Raw genomic sequence first — 18,202 nt, forward strand, 5'->3', positions numbered from 1 at the left:
CGAGTTCCGAAATTCACTTATAACGTTTATTTTTTAAAATCCCTGTTTAGAGTGTTTTCAATCAAAATTGATGTCACGTTAGAGCCACTGAACATTTATTTCTATTTTAAAAAGGGCTAACAAATGGTTTATTTAAGTGATATCGTTTATTTTTCTCTTTTTTTTATTCTCTACAAAAATTATTTATGTGTTTTATTTACAATTCATCATCATCATCCAGATCCAGTGCTGTTAATATTTGTTTCAGTCCACGGTATTTAGCATTTTTAGTGTTCAAAGCTTTCTGACGTACAGACTGTCGGCTATTAAATACCTTGTTATCCGCATTGGGGCTTACCGTCGTCGTACTGGACACGCTGACACTTTCAAACGACTTATCATAAGCTTCCCTTATATCTTTTAACAGGTTCGTTTTAAATGGTGCTAAACTATTCTTATCTTCTGCAAAAAAAAAAAGGAAATCAATAAACAGATTGGTTTTTGAATTAGTCGATAGTTACTGCAAAATTCGGCTAATAGAATTTCATAGTCGTTACAGGTCTTTTCCATTTTGTGAAAAATCTGACTGTTGAGTAATTCCTTAAATGCAGGTAGGACACTAGTGGGAGAATGTGATGTAAAAGTATCATTATTTTCTGTACATATTGTGGCTGTGCTAACTAGAGCTAAAATAATATGTATTTACATCAGAATAAAATCATCATTGCATCATAATGTTTTTGGATACTGCAAAGAAATTGTGAGTATTAGGTGATCAAACATTAATAGTAAGATAATCAAACCTAAAAAAAAAGAGTGCTAAACTTAGCATTAAAATTAGAAGTTTGAGATATTGTAATAACATTTTTGTGTGCAATTATCTCTCATCCAAAAGCAAATTTACTAATACAAAAATATCTTTATGTCTTATGATATTCAATTGCGGGCTGTCCCTTCTTGTTAAATAGCTATTCTTTGTTATTACTATGAGGCATTTTGAGCAATAATGAAGCATTGTGAGGTATTTTAAAGGCATTTCAAGGTATTTTGTATGCAAAAAGGCATTTTGGTGTACAAAAAATTATCGGCGGTGTACCCCCTCGAAAAAATCCTCCTATATTTAAAACAAAAGAACTTGCCCACTTTTTGTCAGTCATTTGAGTTTCAATGCTATTTCTTTTATTATGCTAATATTAATTAACTAATAACAATATTTTTCCCCATTTATTTTTGAACTTAAAATTGTAAAGTTGGAAAAAAAAATGCCTTTATTTACCATAAAAGTTCATTGAAATACCCAATGAAAGTTCTGTGATTAAGATTGTATCAAGTTGGTTGAGAGGAGTGACTAATTTATTAGTCAGGAATTTTGTCATATTTTTTTGGTAAGGTGAGACAAAAATTATAAAAAGGTGAGACAACCAACTAATGAAAAGAAATCTGTATAAGTAATAATAACCCATTTAAAACTAAAAACTTTTGCAGTCTAAAACACTATGATATAATGATTACAACTTTGCAATACCTATTCAAATAAATTCTTACTTAATGTTCTAGGATGTGCAACATAACAAAATGCATCACTGGTCTTCATTTTTGCAAAAATGTACAATGCATCATATTGTCCTCTACTTGACATTTCATACATCAAAGCAATAATTTTTTGATACTCTGTTAAAGTTACTCGAATTTGCACAAAATGTCTGCAACAAAACTTGATTGTATGTGTTAGTAATGATTTTCTAACAAACTTGTTACCTGATTGGTTGCTTGTAAAACAATCCATAGAGCAGATAAAACGCCCCAATTTGTGTGTATAAATTAGTTTGAAATACTATGTACTTTTTCACTGTTGCAAATATCAGTTCACAAAATACTTTAAGAAGCTTGATATATGTTATATCCCTGCAAAAAGAAGCCATTGCACAAATAATATATAAGAAATTTAAAAAATAATCACCCATATACTAAGGTAAAGTGCTTTGCTTGCCATAGTTTCGCAAAATCTGTATAGTTTAATGACTCCAACTTTTTGAACTCCACCAAAAGGGCTTCAACATCAGCTTTAAACGAGGAATGAATACATTTGCTGTACTTGCTTAGATATGACTCTTTTGTTTGATTTCTAGTAGTATACTTAGGTGTCTCCTCAGAGGAATCCATTGATTTTACTGTTAAAAATATTTAAAAAGAAAATACTGCTTGATGATGTTGTTTGACTGAAGAAATTTCTTTAAAAATTAAATATAAAATACAGTAATTACTATGAACAATTTAAAATTTAATACAGTAATGTTTAATTATTGTGGTTGGTAAACAAACATAAAAACATAACCTCACATCTGATGATACAATCTTCTTTTCTTCGTTTTTGAGTTTGAGTTCTTTACAGTTTTGTTTATATTTGGTGGTATGTGAAGTTAGCTAAAAACCAAGCAAAGATTTGTTGTTTTTGTTTGTTTTGCTTTTCGGTCCGGTAAAGGTTTACTTTTGCAAACTTAAATTAGTTGAATTATTATTGATGAGTGGATTTGTGAATAGTGAGCAACAGCAGATTGATTATCGTCATTAATTTTCTGCACCGCCTACTATACTAGAAAGCCTAGAAGGTGCTTGTCAAAAATTCCAATATGGCGGATATAGTGGTGACAGTTTGTATTGTGGAAGTTGAGTTTTTTAAGGATTAGATGAATTTTTACGGTTTAAAATCAAAACTTGAGGTTATTTGCGTAAGTTATTTTTGTTTGCTGCCATTCATAAGTTTTTCAAGCCACATTGTAATAGTAATTGTAATAAACTTGTTACATGCACAGGTATGTGAGTTACATTTTAAAGCATCCTTCATTGTGAGAGCAACAAAAATAATTTTAGAATAATAAGATAATAGAAGAACCATTTACCAGTTTTGCAATTTTTCTATAACGTTACCATGGTTGAGTTATAAAATCACAATAAAACAAAAAAAAAAGTCCACGTTTTAGTTATTTTATTACAAATTTATAGTCAATAATTTGTATAATAAAATTCCGGAATGTATATTTTATCCTTATTTTTACAAGTTCTCCACATATTTAAAACTATTACCAAAAAAATAAATACTTATCACATTCAAGTAATATTATTATTTAATTACAAGCACAAGTATATCAGCCAAATGACAGTATCAGTACAATAATAAAGCGTCTTTATAACGTTCGTGATACAGGTAGAATGTTTTTGAAGGAAAAAAAAATAAAAAAAGCAAATCTTAACTGAACTAAGGGTTTTATCACCAGTTTGGTTTGATTTTAAGCAGACTTAACGGTGGTAGTAGACTTAACCTCAGCAGAGTCTTCTGGGACTGGGGCAACGGTAGGAATTTCAGGATATTCCAATTTGGCTCCATCTTCACATTTGAATTTTGGACAGCAGAGTGGGAATGATGCAGTTTTGTTGGTTTTTTCTGTTGAAAAATATTGTTATTTTTTGGTTCATACAGAGCTTTTGACTATTGTCATACCTTCATCAAGTTTGCACTTGTCGTTAGCCAAAGGTAGAGGGCCGCAGTCTTCAACCAATTCCAAAAGTCTTGGGGGTTGGTCTTCTGACACCACGCAAGTGGACCGTCCACAGAATGGGTAGAGGTCCCAAGTTTTGCCGGGTTCTACAGTGGCGCATTTGGTTGAGGCAAAGCACATACCGGGGAAATCTAAAAGAAGGAATGTGAGATATAAAAGTTTGTCTTTCACATAAGTTATTTGGCTAAATTTTGCTTAGATATCATTCATGATCATATCATTTGTACTAATTAAAGCGAAAATGTTCTTCTGAAAAAGTTTGTATAGTTTAGTTGTGGAAGGCAAATATGTGTTTTCGTTCTAAAGGGCCTTGTTCCATATTAAACCACCACTTTCTATTATAACACTTGAATTCCTCTTTTGGTCAAATAAGAAAAAACATTACTATCTCGGACATTGTTATTCTGCATGAACCTTGATGGCGGGAATCTCGCCATTGTCAAGACAAGTAACAGTAACACGTTCATAAACTGGGGCTATTTGCAACACTGAATAAGATGTGAATGTGAAAATGAGGCAATAAAACTGGCCATATGTTATGCGAATCACTTTCACCCATTCCACCTTCCCTATTTGGAAAACACTTCCCACAATATCTATCATTTAATAAATATGGTATTATTGGAAAGTGTTTCTTATTGAATATGGTACATACTTCTCACAAACATCTTCGATTTAAAATATTTAGGATTTCAAAAGTATCATTATATATTATTGCTATTTTACAGGATGAGCTAACAATAAATGAGCCATGTTCTTTAGATAAGAGTTAATTATTTTAACACATTGTGAGGTATTTTAAAGGCATTTCAAGGTATTTTGTATGCAAAAAGGCATTTTGGTGTACAAAAAATTATCGACTGTCTACCCTTCGGTTTTTCTTAGTGCCAATTTCTATTTGCTAATAAACTTCCTTGTAGATAAACTAGATGAATAAAATCGGTTAATTCGATAAGATCAATCGTTGAACAAACTTTATTCGACCAATAAAGCAGTTTATTTCAAGATTTGCTACATCTGTGCTATTATAGGAATAATAAAAGAATTAATAAATCTTATAAAGTAAATAAAAAGCAAGAACAGTGTTGTCTATAAATCTTATTCTTCTTCAAGAAATGTATTACCACTTGTAAAGTGCGGTAAACTCCCTAAACAATAGATTAGATCGACTTCCTCTCGAAATTAGATGAAATATAAAGAAAATGTAAAATGAAATAGTCGTAAAAGAAAAGCTAATTTGGAATAACCTAGAATTATCTTTCTGTGTAGACTATCAAAAGCACATGTAGGACATTTATGTACTGCAATTAAGAAGCTTTATTAAATCACATAGCACGTTAGAACATAACTATTTTGGTATTGTGACCAATATAAACTATGTGTGTCAAACACGACTTTTGCAATTTTTGATATCTGAGGCTTTGCAGGATTTATATCTAAAAAATTGCAAACTAAAAGAATTACGAAGTAGACTCACTCAGGTCAGAATCTGACAATGACAAAACCCTGTTTTCAATTCGAATTCACTAAATAGTTTTTTTTTTCTTAATTTATTAATACATACTTATTTTTTAGTGACTGTTTTTCGTTTATTCCTATTTGATGCGACATTGTTAGAGTAAAAACTAACTCGACCAGAAAATTAAATTTTTCAAAAACAATAAAGCGACGTCTGATCGATTCTCTCTGGTAACAATAATTTAGAAGTTCAATACTCCTAGACAGTCGCCATAAACAGTTTTCGAGTGAGCATTTTCCCATTAAGCGCCATTCTAAAAATTATCTGACCTCAACGAATGAATTAGAGGAAGTACGCTCTGTAATCACCTAAAAACGGTTAATTTCCACACGAGTAGGTGAATCATTTTTCGCAGCTGTTCCCACAGTAAAAGTTGTCAAAAAATCAGGTTGTGTGCAAGAAACGCGTTGGTTAAAATATGAATCACCGAGGCAGTAAATTAAGAAGGGTTATCGTGTACACACGAGTGTAATTATTATTACAATCGAAGGTGAACAACAAACAATAAGGCGGGGCATGTTCAAAAAAAAAAACCAGTCGGAGTTGTGCAAATCCTGGTTTCTGATACGAGGTTATTTGGACCTAGTTTTCAGTTTTTTTTTGGTGATATTTTTAGGCCAAATTTAATTTACCACAATTTGTTTAATTAATATCCATTTGTCTACAAAAGTTAATACAGTAGAATAAGATCTGTGGGTCTATTAAATATGATACACATTAATTCTTGTATACTAATTTTTGTTATGACAGCCTTGAAATTTTACTGAAATGATAAATATGGTTACTTTTCCCAAAACTGCTGTAATAGTGCTAAACGACAGTAGCACTTCTCGGAATATTAATTATGTCGTTAACCACTTTAAAGTGTTAATATTCCACTGTGAGTAGTTCAAGCTCTATTTTTGACCAGTTAATATATGATTTTTACTATACCGAACAAATAAAGTACTACCTACAAATTTGAGAAAAAGTACGCAAGTTTCAAAAAGTTACAAATTCAACATTACAGTAAATTAAATATAGAAAAACCTATGTGTCGCGCATTTAATGATAGAGTGAAAATAACATTAACAAGTAATAGTTAAATTTGTACGTATAAAGGGCTGAAAGAAGAAGATGAGTGAGCAAAAGTGTAGTTTTTTCGCCCCAAGGTACGAATAAGGTTTTACGCACAAATGAAAAAGGTTGATCTAATATATTATAGTTTATTGTCGCTTACCGCCCGCTGTCATTGACAAAAGGCTTTTTTGTAACTTTATTGCCTGTTGCCATGAGAGATAGGCGGGCGCAAAGTCATGCTTTTACCACGAAAACCTATGCGTAAACAAACATTACGGAACCATTTGTGGGTAAAATACCTATAATAATTATCCTATTCATATTAGAATATTCACAGGTCTTCAATATACACGAATTTGCCAACAGAAGAAACAAGAAAATGAGAATTTATGAAATTCAGTGGTTTTGATGTTCTTAAGGTTCTGACAATTTTTCCTTTCTACTCGGAACCTTAAATGTGCAAAAATAAGAGAGGAGGAAACCTAAAAGAAGAACATAAACACGACTCACCATAGGCTAACTTTTTTCTCTAAATTCTTGTGAATGCAATTTAATGTGACTACATGCAGTAACAAAAAAACTTAAATTTACTTAACTTAAATTAAATTTTATACCTTAATGAAATTGAACCTGGAATTTAGAATACGTCTAATAAGCATCATAAAAACAGGAACAATGTATTAGATGAAGAAAAAATAAGCGTAGTTACTTTTGTTTCAGAACTTAAAATCAAGAAGAATCTTGAATTGCTAGATCTTTTCTTGGATATCTTTGAAAGTTGCTTCTTCCTGTTCATAATCTGATACAATGAAAATAATGCTGCAGAACCAACTACATGGTCTTCATTTTCCGCTTCCATTTTAAAACTTAGTGAATATTTGTTGATTTCCGGACTAAATAATTAATTTTAATAGTTATCAAATATGACGATGGTGACGTCTTCCAATTGTTTCGGTAGTCAGTTTAATACAATTTACAAGGGGCCCAGTGAAACATTCTGAAGGAACTAGAGTTTGTGGAACAGAAAAGGATGCCTTTTCTAATAGAAAACACTGTCACAATGAAACAGCCCAAATATTTACTTACTCCCAAGAAGAGTTTTTACAAGAACACTACAAAAACCAAGTTTATTCAAGCCAGTGGTTCTCGAAGAAACATGGATATAGAGTAAAGGTGTATTTAGCAGAAGCTGACAAGGTGATTTACCTAATACTATAAAAAGGACTCTGGTAGAGGTATTAATGAGCTGCTAATACTAAATAGCTTATGTTTCAGGTACCTTTATTTGCCTAATCTGGAGTTTGCTTATCATGCTTTGAAAGGGTCCAAATTTAAAAAGTCCCATTATCAATTGCTCTAAAAGACTCTAAACAAAAGGTGTTTGAAGCTATGGTTATAATGGTGTTGTCAAAATCCATATGCAGAGTGTTGAAAAAACAAATTTCTAATAAGTTTCAGGTAATATTAGAAAGATACAAGTTACTTAATACATAAATTTGATCAAAAGCCATTATTTTGCAGAATTAGCCCTTATAAATTTTGCCGTATCTTCTCTGACTATAAGGCTAGAAACAGATGGTGCTACTGTTAAATACTTTTACATCAGATAGTAGGTTAAATTACTATTTAAATTATATTATTTACACATTATGAAATATACAAATAAAATCTTTAAAAAGTACACTGTTCACTATTTCTTTTTTATCTAAGAAGTCTAGTTTTCTTCATAAACAATCATAAAATTAGATAATTTCTTTAACTGAGGTACCTACCTACTATTTAGCTATCTTATATAAGAATGGTTACATCATTCTGTTTTTGTTTGATTTTTCGGGTAGGAACGAATTTTTCATTGCATTTTGCACAGTCTTGGTGTTTTACTACTTTCATTACTAAGTTTTGCATATTGAGGTGTAAAAGTTTTTTGAAATTACAAATAAAATATGACAAATATTAATCAAATTAGATTGAATCGATTGAATATTGCTTGTTTAACCGTATACCTGTTTGATGAATAACAGCTGAATATTAATCGTTATGAGTAAGTAATTAACAGTGTGGGTACTGAAACTTTTACTATTTAATGGCAACAATTACTTTTCAATGCAATTTTAAATTAAACGGTTTATTGCCTGACAATATCACAAAGCGAATGTTTTACTTTCCACTACTCATCAACACGCGACAATCACCACTTTCTAAAACTAAGTAATTGAATGCTTTCGTTATTAGATAGATTTTGCATTAGATTTTGCACAATAGCAGTACAAATAAATCAGTACTATTGCCAATACGTAAACTCTAATTAACAATAATGTTTATTTACCAACAATCAAATCATTATAAAGTGAAATCAATTTAAAGCGTTAATTGATTATTTTCTGAGGTGAAACAAATGTTAAATCTCCACAAAAAGCGTAACAAAAAAAGCAAGGTCGGACTCAGAACGAAATACCACATAGTAATTAATTTGTTCTAAAATTACCGGGCTAATGGTATTTCTTGGTGGAATAAACAAAAACCAGCTTTGCGGTTGATACTTGCGCAACCACAAACATCATTATACAGTTTTTTTCATCAAGTTCACTTTTAATTTGAATTTTAATACTAATCTTGTTTTTAATTTTGTCTATGCATCCTATTAATTCAAGGACAATGTGCAAGAAGATGTGTGATTGAGCTTCAATCGAGGGGTAAAATTTTGTACACTTACTCCTAATATGCCAGTAATGCCCACTAATTTCTTGTAATGCCCAGTAATTCCTAATAATTAACCTAACCTAACCTAGCCTACCAATAACCACTAAATTCCTGAAATATCACAACTGGAGAGTCTAAAAAAACTTTTTTTAATTGAAAAAACTAAAAATAAGAAACTGGAATGGGATACCCTGAATATTTTTTAATTTTTGTATTCTACGTCAAATTCTAGACATATTTCGTGTATTAATGTCATATACCTATCTGTATCCGTTTCTGAGATATTTACCATTTTCTGTGAAATTTGCTATTTTCGGTCTCCAAAACATTTTTAATTTATACATACCAGGAAAGGTTTTTTTCTTGGTTTTTATGTTTTGTTATGTTAGACAAGGTTTGTTCTAGGAATGGGTGCAGAAAGAGTGGTCAAAAAATCAGTTCTAAAAAAGGACAGAAAGACTAGTTTTTCAAACGGAACACATTCTTATAATTCTGCCTGATTCTTTGTTCAAAATTAAAAAACTTTGTATTACGCCACTTATTTAAAAAAATTACTTTTTAAATTGATACATTGAACCACCCTGTAACTGTCAAAATAACCGAATTAATGAAGGTTAAAGTAGTTGTCAAATTTAGTCAAAACTGTCTTTATTGTCGCACACAACACTTTGTATAAACTTTTATATGTCAATGGATAGAAAATAAAATGGGCTTTCAAAAAAATATGACTTCATTTGGCCGCCAGAGGGCTCCAAAGCTAACTAAATGTTTTTCTTGACTTTTCTGACTATATTTTTTTTTAAATCGGGCAGATACGGCCCTGATATTTGGCACAAACCTAGCACAATGATTGCCAAATCTAGGGTAGTAGCAAAACTGAAATACAATCATTAAGATCGATTTTCGCTTGCACTAATTGGCTAACCTAACGCACAAAACCCATTAGGATAGTGGCGGTGTTTCAGGCAAATTTGACCCTTACAAAAATGTCATTTGCAAAAGCAGGTTTTTAAAAAAATTCCAAACATTACGTCGTGGTAGATCTAGTAAGTCACGTGACCGTGTTTTTCTAATTTTCGTTTCAATTTAGCCTTTAACCAGTAAAAAAAAAATTTTTAAACACTTTCTTGGTGCATCATTTTGTTTAATCTTCAAAAACTCGCTTAATTGCACTATTTTTGGTAAAGTATTATACGTCAATGGATAGCCAATGAAATGAGCTTTCTAAAAATACCCCAACTGTGGTTAATAGGTTAGGTTAGGTTAGGTTAGGTAAACCGTCCATTTGGCCACTAGAGGGCGTCAAATTTGACTAATTTTTTCATGACTTTTTTTTTGTTCAATCGTCAATAACTAGCTTATTTGCTACACTTTGTATAAGGTTTTATGTGTCAATGGATAGCTAATGAAATGAGCTTTTTATTGACGTATAAAGTTGATTGATTAGTTGTACGGTTTTGCCGCTAGAGACAGTCAAATTTTTTGAAAGTAAAATTACAAAATTCATAATTATTCCTTGTTTTCCAACGGATTTCATTGAAATTACCAAACTTTATTTATGTTTATATTTCAATGGTAGATGTATAGAAAAAATCTTGTATGATATTAATAATACTAATTTAATGCCCAGTAATGCCCACTAATTCCTACAGTTTGTACACCATAATGCCCCAGTGGTTTAATACACTACAATTTATAAATTTTTTAGTAATAAATCTTAAGGGTTATGTATATTTTTCAATGTTTTTTGAGGAAAAGTTGCTGTTTCCTCGTTTTTTTACCATTACATGAGTATTTCTTCGTTAAACTTCGTTAGACCAATTTTGCACAGTATGTTAACGCCACCCCCTGTATAAAACATACACAAATATGTCAATACTAAATTGTATGCGTCTTTAATTCCAAAGATCGTTAGCCAAAGTAACCAAAGTAAATTAAAGCTAAATAATTAATTAAATTAAATAAATCTTCGAAGATTTATTCAAAACTAAATTAAACAAAAACCACAAACATTTAAAAAAAAAGTTAAATCAATTTCTTGAAATAAAATATGCACTATTTTTTAATATTCTTGAGCAGTTTTGGTTCAGTTTAAGATTTCACTTTCAATATTTATGAAAACGGAAAAAACTAGCAAAAAGGAATGTTTACAAAATTATTTTAATTCTGTGCGTAGTATTGATTTAACAATTATTATTATTGTTACTCTATACTAACAATACCTAAAGCAACTTTCACAACGTGGAAGTCCAGGCTGACATTACTTAATTTATGGGTATTTATTTGCATTTGCCTTATTATGCCTTGTACCACATCTAACCTTGAAGACATTGCATTATTATAATTTTATTATGCCTTAAGTTGATTTCAGAATTATGTCCACGACTTATAATGACGTAATTAACGTTAACTTATATTATTTTCCAATTGCATATGTAGTTTACTATCTAATTGGATGATTAAGAAACCCACGTATCGCACCTGTGCAATATTACGTAAAAACCCTTGTTGCATTTACAATAATTAACAAACTCACAAAACTAGAATGTTCTAAAGAAAGTGGATTTTTTTCGAGGTCGCGTTTGTGACGAAATTCTCTGGTTCGGTACCAGAAGCAGCTCCATTTCACCCGGCCGAGTAGAAAGTTGCAAAACCCGCTCATATGCAAAAACTTTCGTTTATGACATTGAATTTGAATCACAAATTGTAAATTAATCACTCGAATAAGAAAAGAAAAAAAAAACATACCTCTCAAAACATCAGCAGGAATTAGCCTCTTAAATGTTTTTGGCGCGTCAGGATCTTCGACCGCTTTTGGTTCTTCTTTCTTTTCATCGGCACCGAACACGGCGACGGCCAAAAGTGCAAATACTACAAACTTTTTCATTTTTTTTTTGTTTGAAAGTAAAATACAACTAAAAATGACACAGGTCGCCCGGTCCGTTTCACTTTGGCCGCTAAGCTTTTTGGTTCACCAACTGAACCCTCGGTTCTGGCCCGCAGCTTTTTATAGCTTCTGTACGTGGATGGAAGAGAGATGGTTAGTAAACGGGAACGGGTGAGAGAAGGAACGAAGGAACCAGATGCAGGAGGTTTCGCTTTTCTGTTGTTGAAGGACTAACGATAGGTTGGGGTATTCCAAAAAAACATTAAGGTAATAATTCACATTTTGTTACACTCAGCAAAGAACAACATTTGCAGTATTGTTTTTTCGGGGGTAATATCCCTAGTGCATTTAATTTTTCCGGAAAAATTCGGAAAAACGAGTTTCTAAGTAATTTGTTTTAACAAATAGCATAAGCGAGATTTTTTAAAACCACTCTCACACACCAAGTATCATGACTTGCACAAAAATTATTAATTCATACTCAAAAGGCTATTCAGACATTTTGGAAGAATAATAGGCAGTTGTTTCAACCAAAGTTTCATAAATTTTTCTAGATAGTAAATAAGTATACCTTTTTTGGCTAGAAGATATTGGAAACCAGATAATCGGGTTCACTTGTCGATTTTAAAACGTATTATTTCTGCAGGTGGCGACCTCTACACGCTGGCTTTAAACTGAGGTGAAAATCAAATTTGGTATCCTCAAAAATCCCCGAATATCTAATTTTATCGAACTCAAAGCGGTTCGTGATATATTTAAAAAAGACAATTTTAACAAAACAACTTTGACCCCCTGTATTTCTTGTTTCCGCTGACATTTCGTCAGAGGTAAGCTGTGCTAAATTGAATTATTTTGGTCCCAGAAATCCGCCAAAATTATCGAATTTATTAATATCCTTTTTGATCCATAGGTTACCATGGTTGAGTGAAATAATCTATAAGAATCCTGTTTTCAAAAAGTATAAAAATGTCTGAGATACTTGAAATACTCCAAAAGTAATATTTTGACCATGTTACATGTACACCATTTGAAATACTTATACTAATTATTTTTCAAGTAGGAAATATACTAAGAATTTGTTTGAAGTACTTTGAGTAAACTGCGTAATTTAGCTAAAGCAATTACTGCTTTACTTCAATTAGATTTTGGTTCTATAAGTAATCCAACTCTGCATTTAAGTATGTTTACATCAATGACCATTTTACTCTTTCGCTTTCTGCCAATATTATAACTGAAAAACTTACGGTTAGTCTGTTTTTTATATGATACTAATTGTTCTAACAGGATTTGTGAAGGTAAATGGAATCGAGATTCCAATGTTTGTAACAGATCGGTATTGTTTATTTGTGAAGGATCTTTGATTTGATTTGGACATTGTTTTTATTGGATATTTTTTTTCTATTTAATTTATAAACAATGATCTACAAACCAACAACCAAATGCTTATTATACACTTTGTTTGCTTCCTATAATTAATTGTAGATTTCTGTTCTGGCAACTACAAAAGGCTTAAAATAGGTCGTTCTGTTTACATAATATTTGCAAGTTAAAACCAGTGTTTCTTTGAAGAACTTGGCTGCAAACTAAATAAGGGTAAAGACACTGAATGAGGCTAAAAGTGCAACCTACCAGCTTTATGAAGATTTTTTGGCTTTAGCTATTTTTATCACATTTTTCTTTAATTTTCTTTGCATTATGTGGGTGCTAATTCAAAATTATTACTAATTAAACTTGTTGTTATTGAAGAATAACGAATTACAATTGGTTAATAGATTGGTAGCACTTAGACTGGTGAACTTTTCCTAACGACCGTTAAAATTTTGTGAGTTTGTGTTTTTGAACGGTATTATGTAACAATCCTTTTATGGTAGTATATTTTTAGATATACTTTTGTTGTGCAAATTTTTGATAACCTCTCGTAACGTGAATTATAAATTTTCCACACCTGTATGTCTTTGTTACTAAAAAGGGAAGGATTTAAAGTGGCAAGTATAGTGTTCTGTTTAGACGTACAGGTGTAAAAATAAGCAGGTGTGTTTCTGCCACCCTGAAGTTTAAGTGAGTATACTAATTAGTACTATAAGCTTTTAAAACTCGATAAAAAATACCTTTTACTGCAATACATTAGACATGTTTTGGCGTCAGTGTTTACAATGCCTCATTTTAACTCATTCTGATAACTCACTGAAGTATTTTTAACTATAAACTTCTCAGATGTTATGTTTGTCAACGACACATTCTTTTCTAAGAAACAGAAGCAAGACACTGAAAAAATTCCTGTCAACAGTAGATGAGTTTTAATTAAATTTTATCTACCCAGTATCGAAAAATCTTAGTTAAAACTTTAAGTAAAGAATAACAAGTTTCAATGTGAACTAAAATACCTTATAACGTCCAATTAGAAGGTGGATTAGGGATGAGAACCGTTCATGGTAGATAGAGATATGGGTTTTGATGGGGGAATGTATTACTGAATATTTCCCTAGTTTAGAGATGTGAACGTCTGCTGTTATCGTATTGGACCATCATGAGTAATGTTACTTGTTCTCTTTTGATTAATTGAACCATTTTCTATTGAATTTGAATGTGTGTTTACCACTAATAATTTGACATCAAATATTTTAAGAAGTGTTTTCCGAATCTGATAATAAAAAGTATCATTCATTACACGTCCAAAATGGCTTTTCCCGTTCTTGCATCATTTCTATCACGCACGCACGGAAAAGCCTATTTTTAGTACTAGTGATAAACTATACTATTCTCGTCTCGTACAAAACATTGTGGACAACTACTATATTAACATTTTACGAAAATAAACAATTTATAATTTTTGAGTTAAGTATTCCTTTTTATTAAAAATATAACGTATTTTCTTGAGTAGAAGATAGGCTTATGTCCTATATGCGTCTCAGCACGTTGTTTTACGACTGGTTGAAATGAGTTTCTTTAGTAAACACTGTTGCAGCAGTTACAGTAATTATTGTGTAAATATGTATATTAATTTAAATTTAAATACCCAAAAGTAGCATAAGTCTGAAAACTATCAATTGTAGAACGGTGTTGCCTCTAAAATATACCCATAAACTTCAATGTTAACCCTATTAGTCATCGACTGACTGAGTATGAAATCACTTCAGAAAGTACTAACAAAATTAACACTAACATAATTTTTAAACGACTCGTTTTTAACTTTGTTTACGTACAAAGTTTTTATGAACCAAGTACTACTGTCACTACACCATATCTTTCGACAAAAGAGGGAAAATATTGGCCAAAGAAAAGAAACAGGCGTTCTTCACAAAAGCAAACAAAAATTGGAATCTAGAGAAGCAATTCGTCCGGATAAGAAACTGAGTAAACCAAGTCGAAATAGATAACATCAAGAGTGAACACTAAGAGAAAAAACGAAAGATATTGAACTCGATTTATATGGATCCCAGAACAAAGTGTGGAAAATGATACGGCGACAAAGAGAGGACGAATGAATTTATACGTATCGAAGATATCACCGAGGAACAATGGACCAAACATTTTACCAATTTATACTGGCCACTAGAAGAAAATTACAGAGAAAGCAACGCTGCAGACAACAATGCTAACAGATCAGAAATTGCATAAGAAGAAGTAAATACAAGAATAAAAAACTAAAGAAGCCTACTACTAAAAAAAGCTGCAGAAAAGACCCAGAAATATATAGGGGCATAAGCTTAATTAATAGCACTCTGAAAATATTAACGGCAATAATAAAAGACAAATTAGAAGAACTAATAGACATTGCGGAAAAACAACAAGGTTTTATAAAGAATCTCACCACCGTAATTGCAACATTTATTCTCAGGCTTTGTGGATTTAAAAAGACTGATCGGGTTTGATCGGGCAAAAAGAAATTTTGAAAATGCTAGAACAAAAATACGTAAACTAATTAAACTAATAGAAGAAAGAAACAAAGACAACAGAATCAAAATCATAACACCAAGGAAAAATACAAAACCCATACTTCTAAATGGAGGGATATGGCAGGGAGCCCTTTAGTGTTCAATGTAGGAATGGATAAAATAATAGATGAAGTGAAGAGGCAAGAAGAATATAGAATGGGGTCCCATTCTTTTTAACGAGCAGTTTAGATCAAATAGACATAATTATGTTTTGAAAACTTCTATTTTATGTGACTTTCTTTGCGCATTTGTTTTACATAAGTTTTCTGAACTGGTTATATCAATAGTTATTTTGTTTTACACACATTTAACTATGTTCCAGTATGTATTTCCCTTTAACTAGGAACCAGTTACTAAAATATTTAAATTTTAAAGGACGTTCTAATTGATACACTTCCTGTTAGTCGTGGATCAACACCCCGGGATATTTGTGTCAGGTGATAAGTGTGAAATTGAGGTATTGTATTACTATCATCACCAAAGCTATTGATCTTTTTAACCATGTTTTAGTTGAATCACATTTTCGCTATCATCGTTTGAATGTATAACAAAATCAATAAAAAATCCACTCGATTCTGAAACGATTTCCAATCAAGGACTCTTGTTGTTACTCATTCTCTGTTATGTAAATCTATTGCTGTCGATTTGCATTTCCTATAGTTAGTTAATGGTTATGGTTCTTTTCACCATATTGAAGACATTTAGGAAGAGTCGATGATTAAGCTATATTATTATGTCATTAAAATTTCTTTATAATTGCCTATGAGGAAAAACCACGTAATACTAGGGACATATTGACAAAAAATGATATCAAAAGTTTGGTTTTATTAGCATCATCTTTTTAATGGTCTTCCGGAAAGAAAATATATTGATTCTGCATGGTTATAGAAAAAATAATAAGAAGGTAGGCAAATTTGTCATTTTTAGGTAGTCAATTTAGGTTGTTCAACTAAGATATTATACACACTTTCTAGTATACTTAAAGTAAATACCAGTTGCTTATTTTAAATAGGTACATCATATCGAAGATCATCATCATAATGTATAAAGATTTGAATTTTGTTTTTAATTTGAATTTGAATTTATGTTCTAAATCCAGACTTGGTGGATATTCTGCGGAAATTACAATTGTGCCACTGCTGTCCGTTTGTGATATCCATGTTTGTTTTTTGTCTTTCCTTTTCCAGGTTACACCCGTATATGTTTCACCATGTGTATGTCAGGTGGTTTTTGAACCTCCTTTCATACAGATGGAGTTACACGCCTAATGAAGCCAAAAAGCAGAAACACGTGTCGCCGGGTTATCATCCTTGTTCCTTTCTGTTTCACTTTCTTTTTACGGAATTTACCCAAAAAACACTTTTCTGGCATTCATTACATCCGCATTAAACTCTTTTATGTTTTAATTGTTAATTCAAATATTTATTACACATACACGCAGTTCAAAAGGAAGGATTAGGTACATTTTGGTTTCAAGAAAGCGGTAGAGAACATGCCGTTTCAATAAAATTATTTAACACGTTGAACAATGTTTTCTTCATTACCTGACGTAGAAAATTAAGAATGCTTGAAAATTATTTTCTTTTAAGATAATAGCATAACAATGACGCTACAAGCTACAATCTGAATCTCTCAAAAAACAATAAACAAGTATGAAAATTCCAAAATACAAATTCAACTCAATGCTCGCGACAAAGATAGAAAAAAATTCGTAAATGACTTGTGTCAGTTTTCCACAAAGCGAATGTGACGTAATTTGAAAGTTAAAGTTATTTTTTTGTGAGTTTCAATTTTGTCTTTTTTTCCTTGTGAATTACTTTCATCGTTGCTTTCTTCACTTCTTTCACAGTCACTTGTTCTGGCAGTTGTACCACTTGAGTGACAACATTTTCTTGTTTTAGACTGTTCATTTCATTATTTTTTAATTACCTTCTTCCTACTGATTTGCTTTTTAACACCTTCTGAATAAATTTAATAATTTAGAGAGTTTAGTTTCGTAGTTGTTTCCTTCAGTCACTTGTCCACTTGCTTCGCCATCTTTTTCAGTGGTTACTTCAGCCTTTTCACCTAGACGCTAATGCGTTACCTTTTCACTGGCGTAGAATCCACTAGTTCTGCAGTGATTTCCTTTACAGTTGGTACTTCTTGCAAGACTGTGCCTTCCAAAATATCTGTTATATCTTCAGAGGTGACTTCTTCAATGTTTGCCTGCATCTGGTCAGGAAGGTCTTCAGTTTCTTGTGTCACTAGTAATAATTTCTTCTTTAGGTTTTTGAAGTCTCTTATATTTTTTCTTATTCTTAATGGCTTTTCTTTGTTTCATCCGTCTGGGTTCTCACTTCTTCTACCACAACCTCCTGAGCAAGTTCCACTAATATTGGTTTGGTTTACTCAGGTTTCAGCTGCAATATAGACCTATCTAAAAGATCTGACGTTTTTTCTTCTTCAGGCAGTTCTTCAATATTTTCAACGTAGGTTACCACAACAACTTGAAGTTTCATGTCACTATAATAATGATTTCTTCTTTAGGTTTATGAAGTCTCTTATATCTTTTTTTATCCCTATA

At 31.4% G+C, this 18,202-nt stretch overlaps 2 protein-coding genes and 1 long non-coding RNA gene across 4 annotated transcripts; 1 reads left to right on the top strand and 2 right to left on the bottom strand.

Moving 5' to 3' along the window:
* Positions 1-127: 127 nt before the first annotated feature.
* On the bottom strand, positions 128-2,434 carry LOC145726315 (uncharacterized). The gene is made up of 5 exons (XM_081975367.1): positions 1,940-2,434; positions 1,738-1,884; positions 1,525-1,682; positions 501-665; positions 128-441 (listed from the first exon to the last, which is right to left on the bottom strand). Exons 1-5 carry the CDS (start codon positions 2,140-2,142, stop codon positions 197-199), a joined length of 918 nt encoding a protein of 305 aa, XP_081831493.1. The 5' UTR covers positions 2,143-2,434; the 3' UTR covers positions 128-196.
* Positions 2,435-2,950: 516 nt separating this feature from the next.
* LOC145726325 (uncharacterized) lies at positions 2,951-11,801 on the bottom strand. Its single transcript, XM_081975381.1, has 3 exons — positions 11,563-11,801; positions 3,479-3,667; positions 2,951-3,421 (listed from the first exon to the last, which is right to left on the bottom strand). The coding sequence occupies exons 1-3, from the start codon at positions 11,699-11,701 to the stop codon at positions 3,267-3,269; spliced, it is 483 nt and encodes a 160-aa protein (XP_081831507.1). The 5' UTR covers positions 11,702-11,801; the 3' UTR covers positions 2,951-3,266.
* Positions 5,968-7,765, top strand: LOC145726334 (uncharacterized). Of its 2 annotated transcripts, XR_014177559.1 has the most exons (4): positions 5,968-6,206; positions 6,835-7,311; positions 7,390-7,572; positions 7,636-7,765. It is a non-coding gene; the product is annotated as an uncharacterized LOC145726334 (long non-coding RNA). The 2 variants fall into 2 exon arrangements; XR_014177558.1 differs by lacking the exon at positions 5,968-6,206 and having other exon boundaries at positions 6,345-7,311.
* Positions 11,802-18,202: the final 6,401 nt, after the last annotated feature.

Source organism: Ips typographus, linkage group LG3 (genome assembly GCF_016097725.1).
Source record: "Ips typographus isolate SLU linkage group LG3, UJ_Ityp_2.0, whole genome shotgun sequence".
NCBI lineage: Eukaryota > Metazoa > Arthropoda > Insecta > Coleoptera > Curculionidae > Ips > Ips typographus.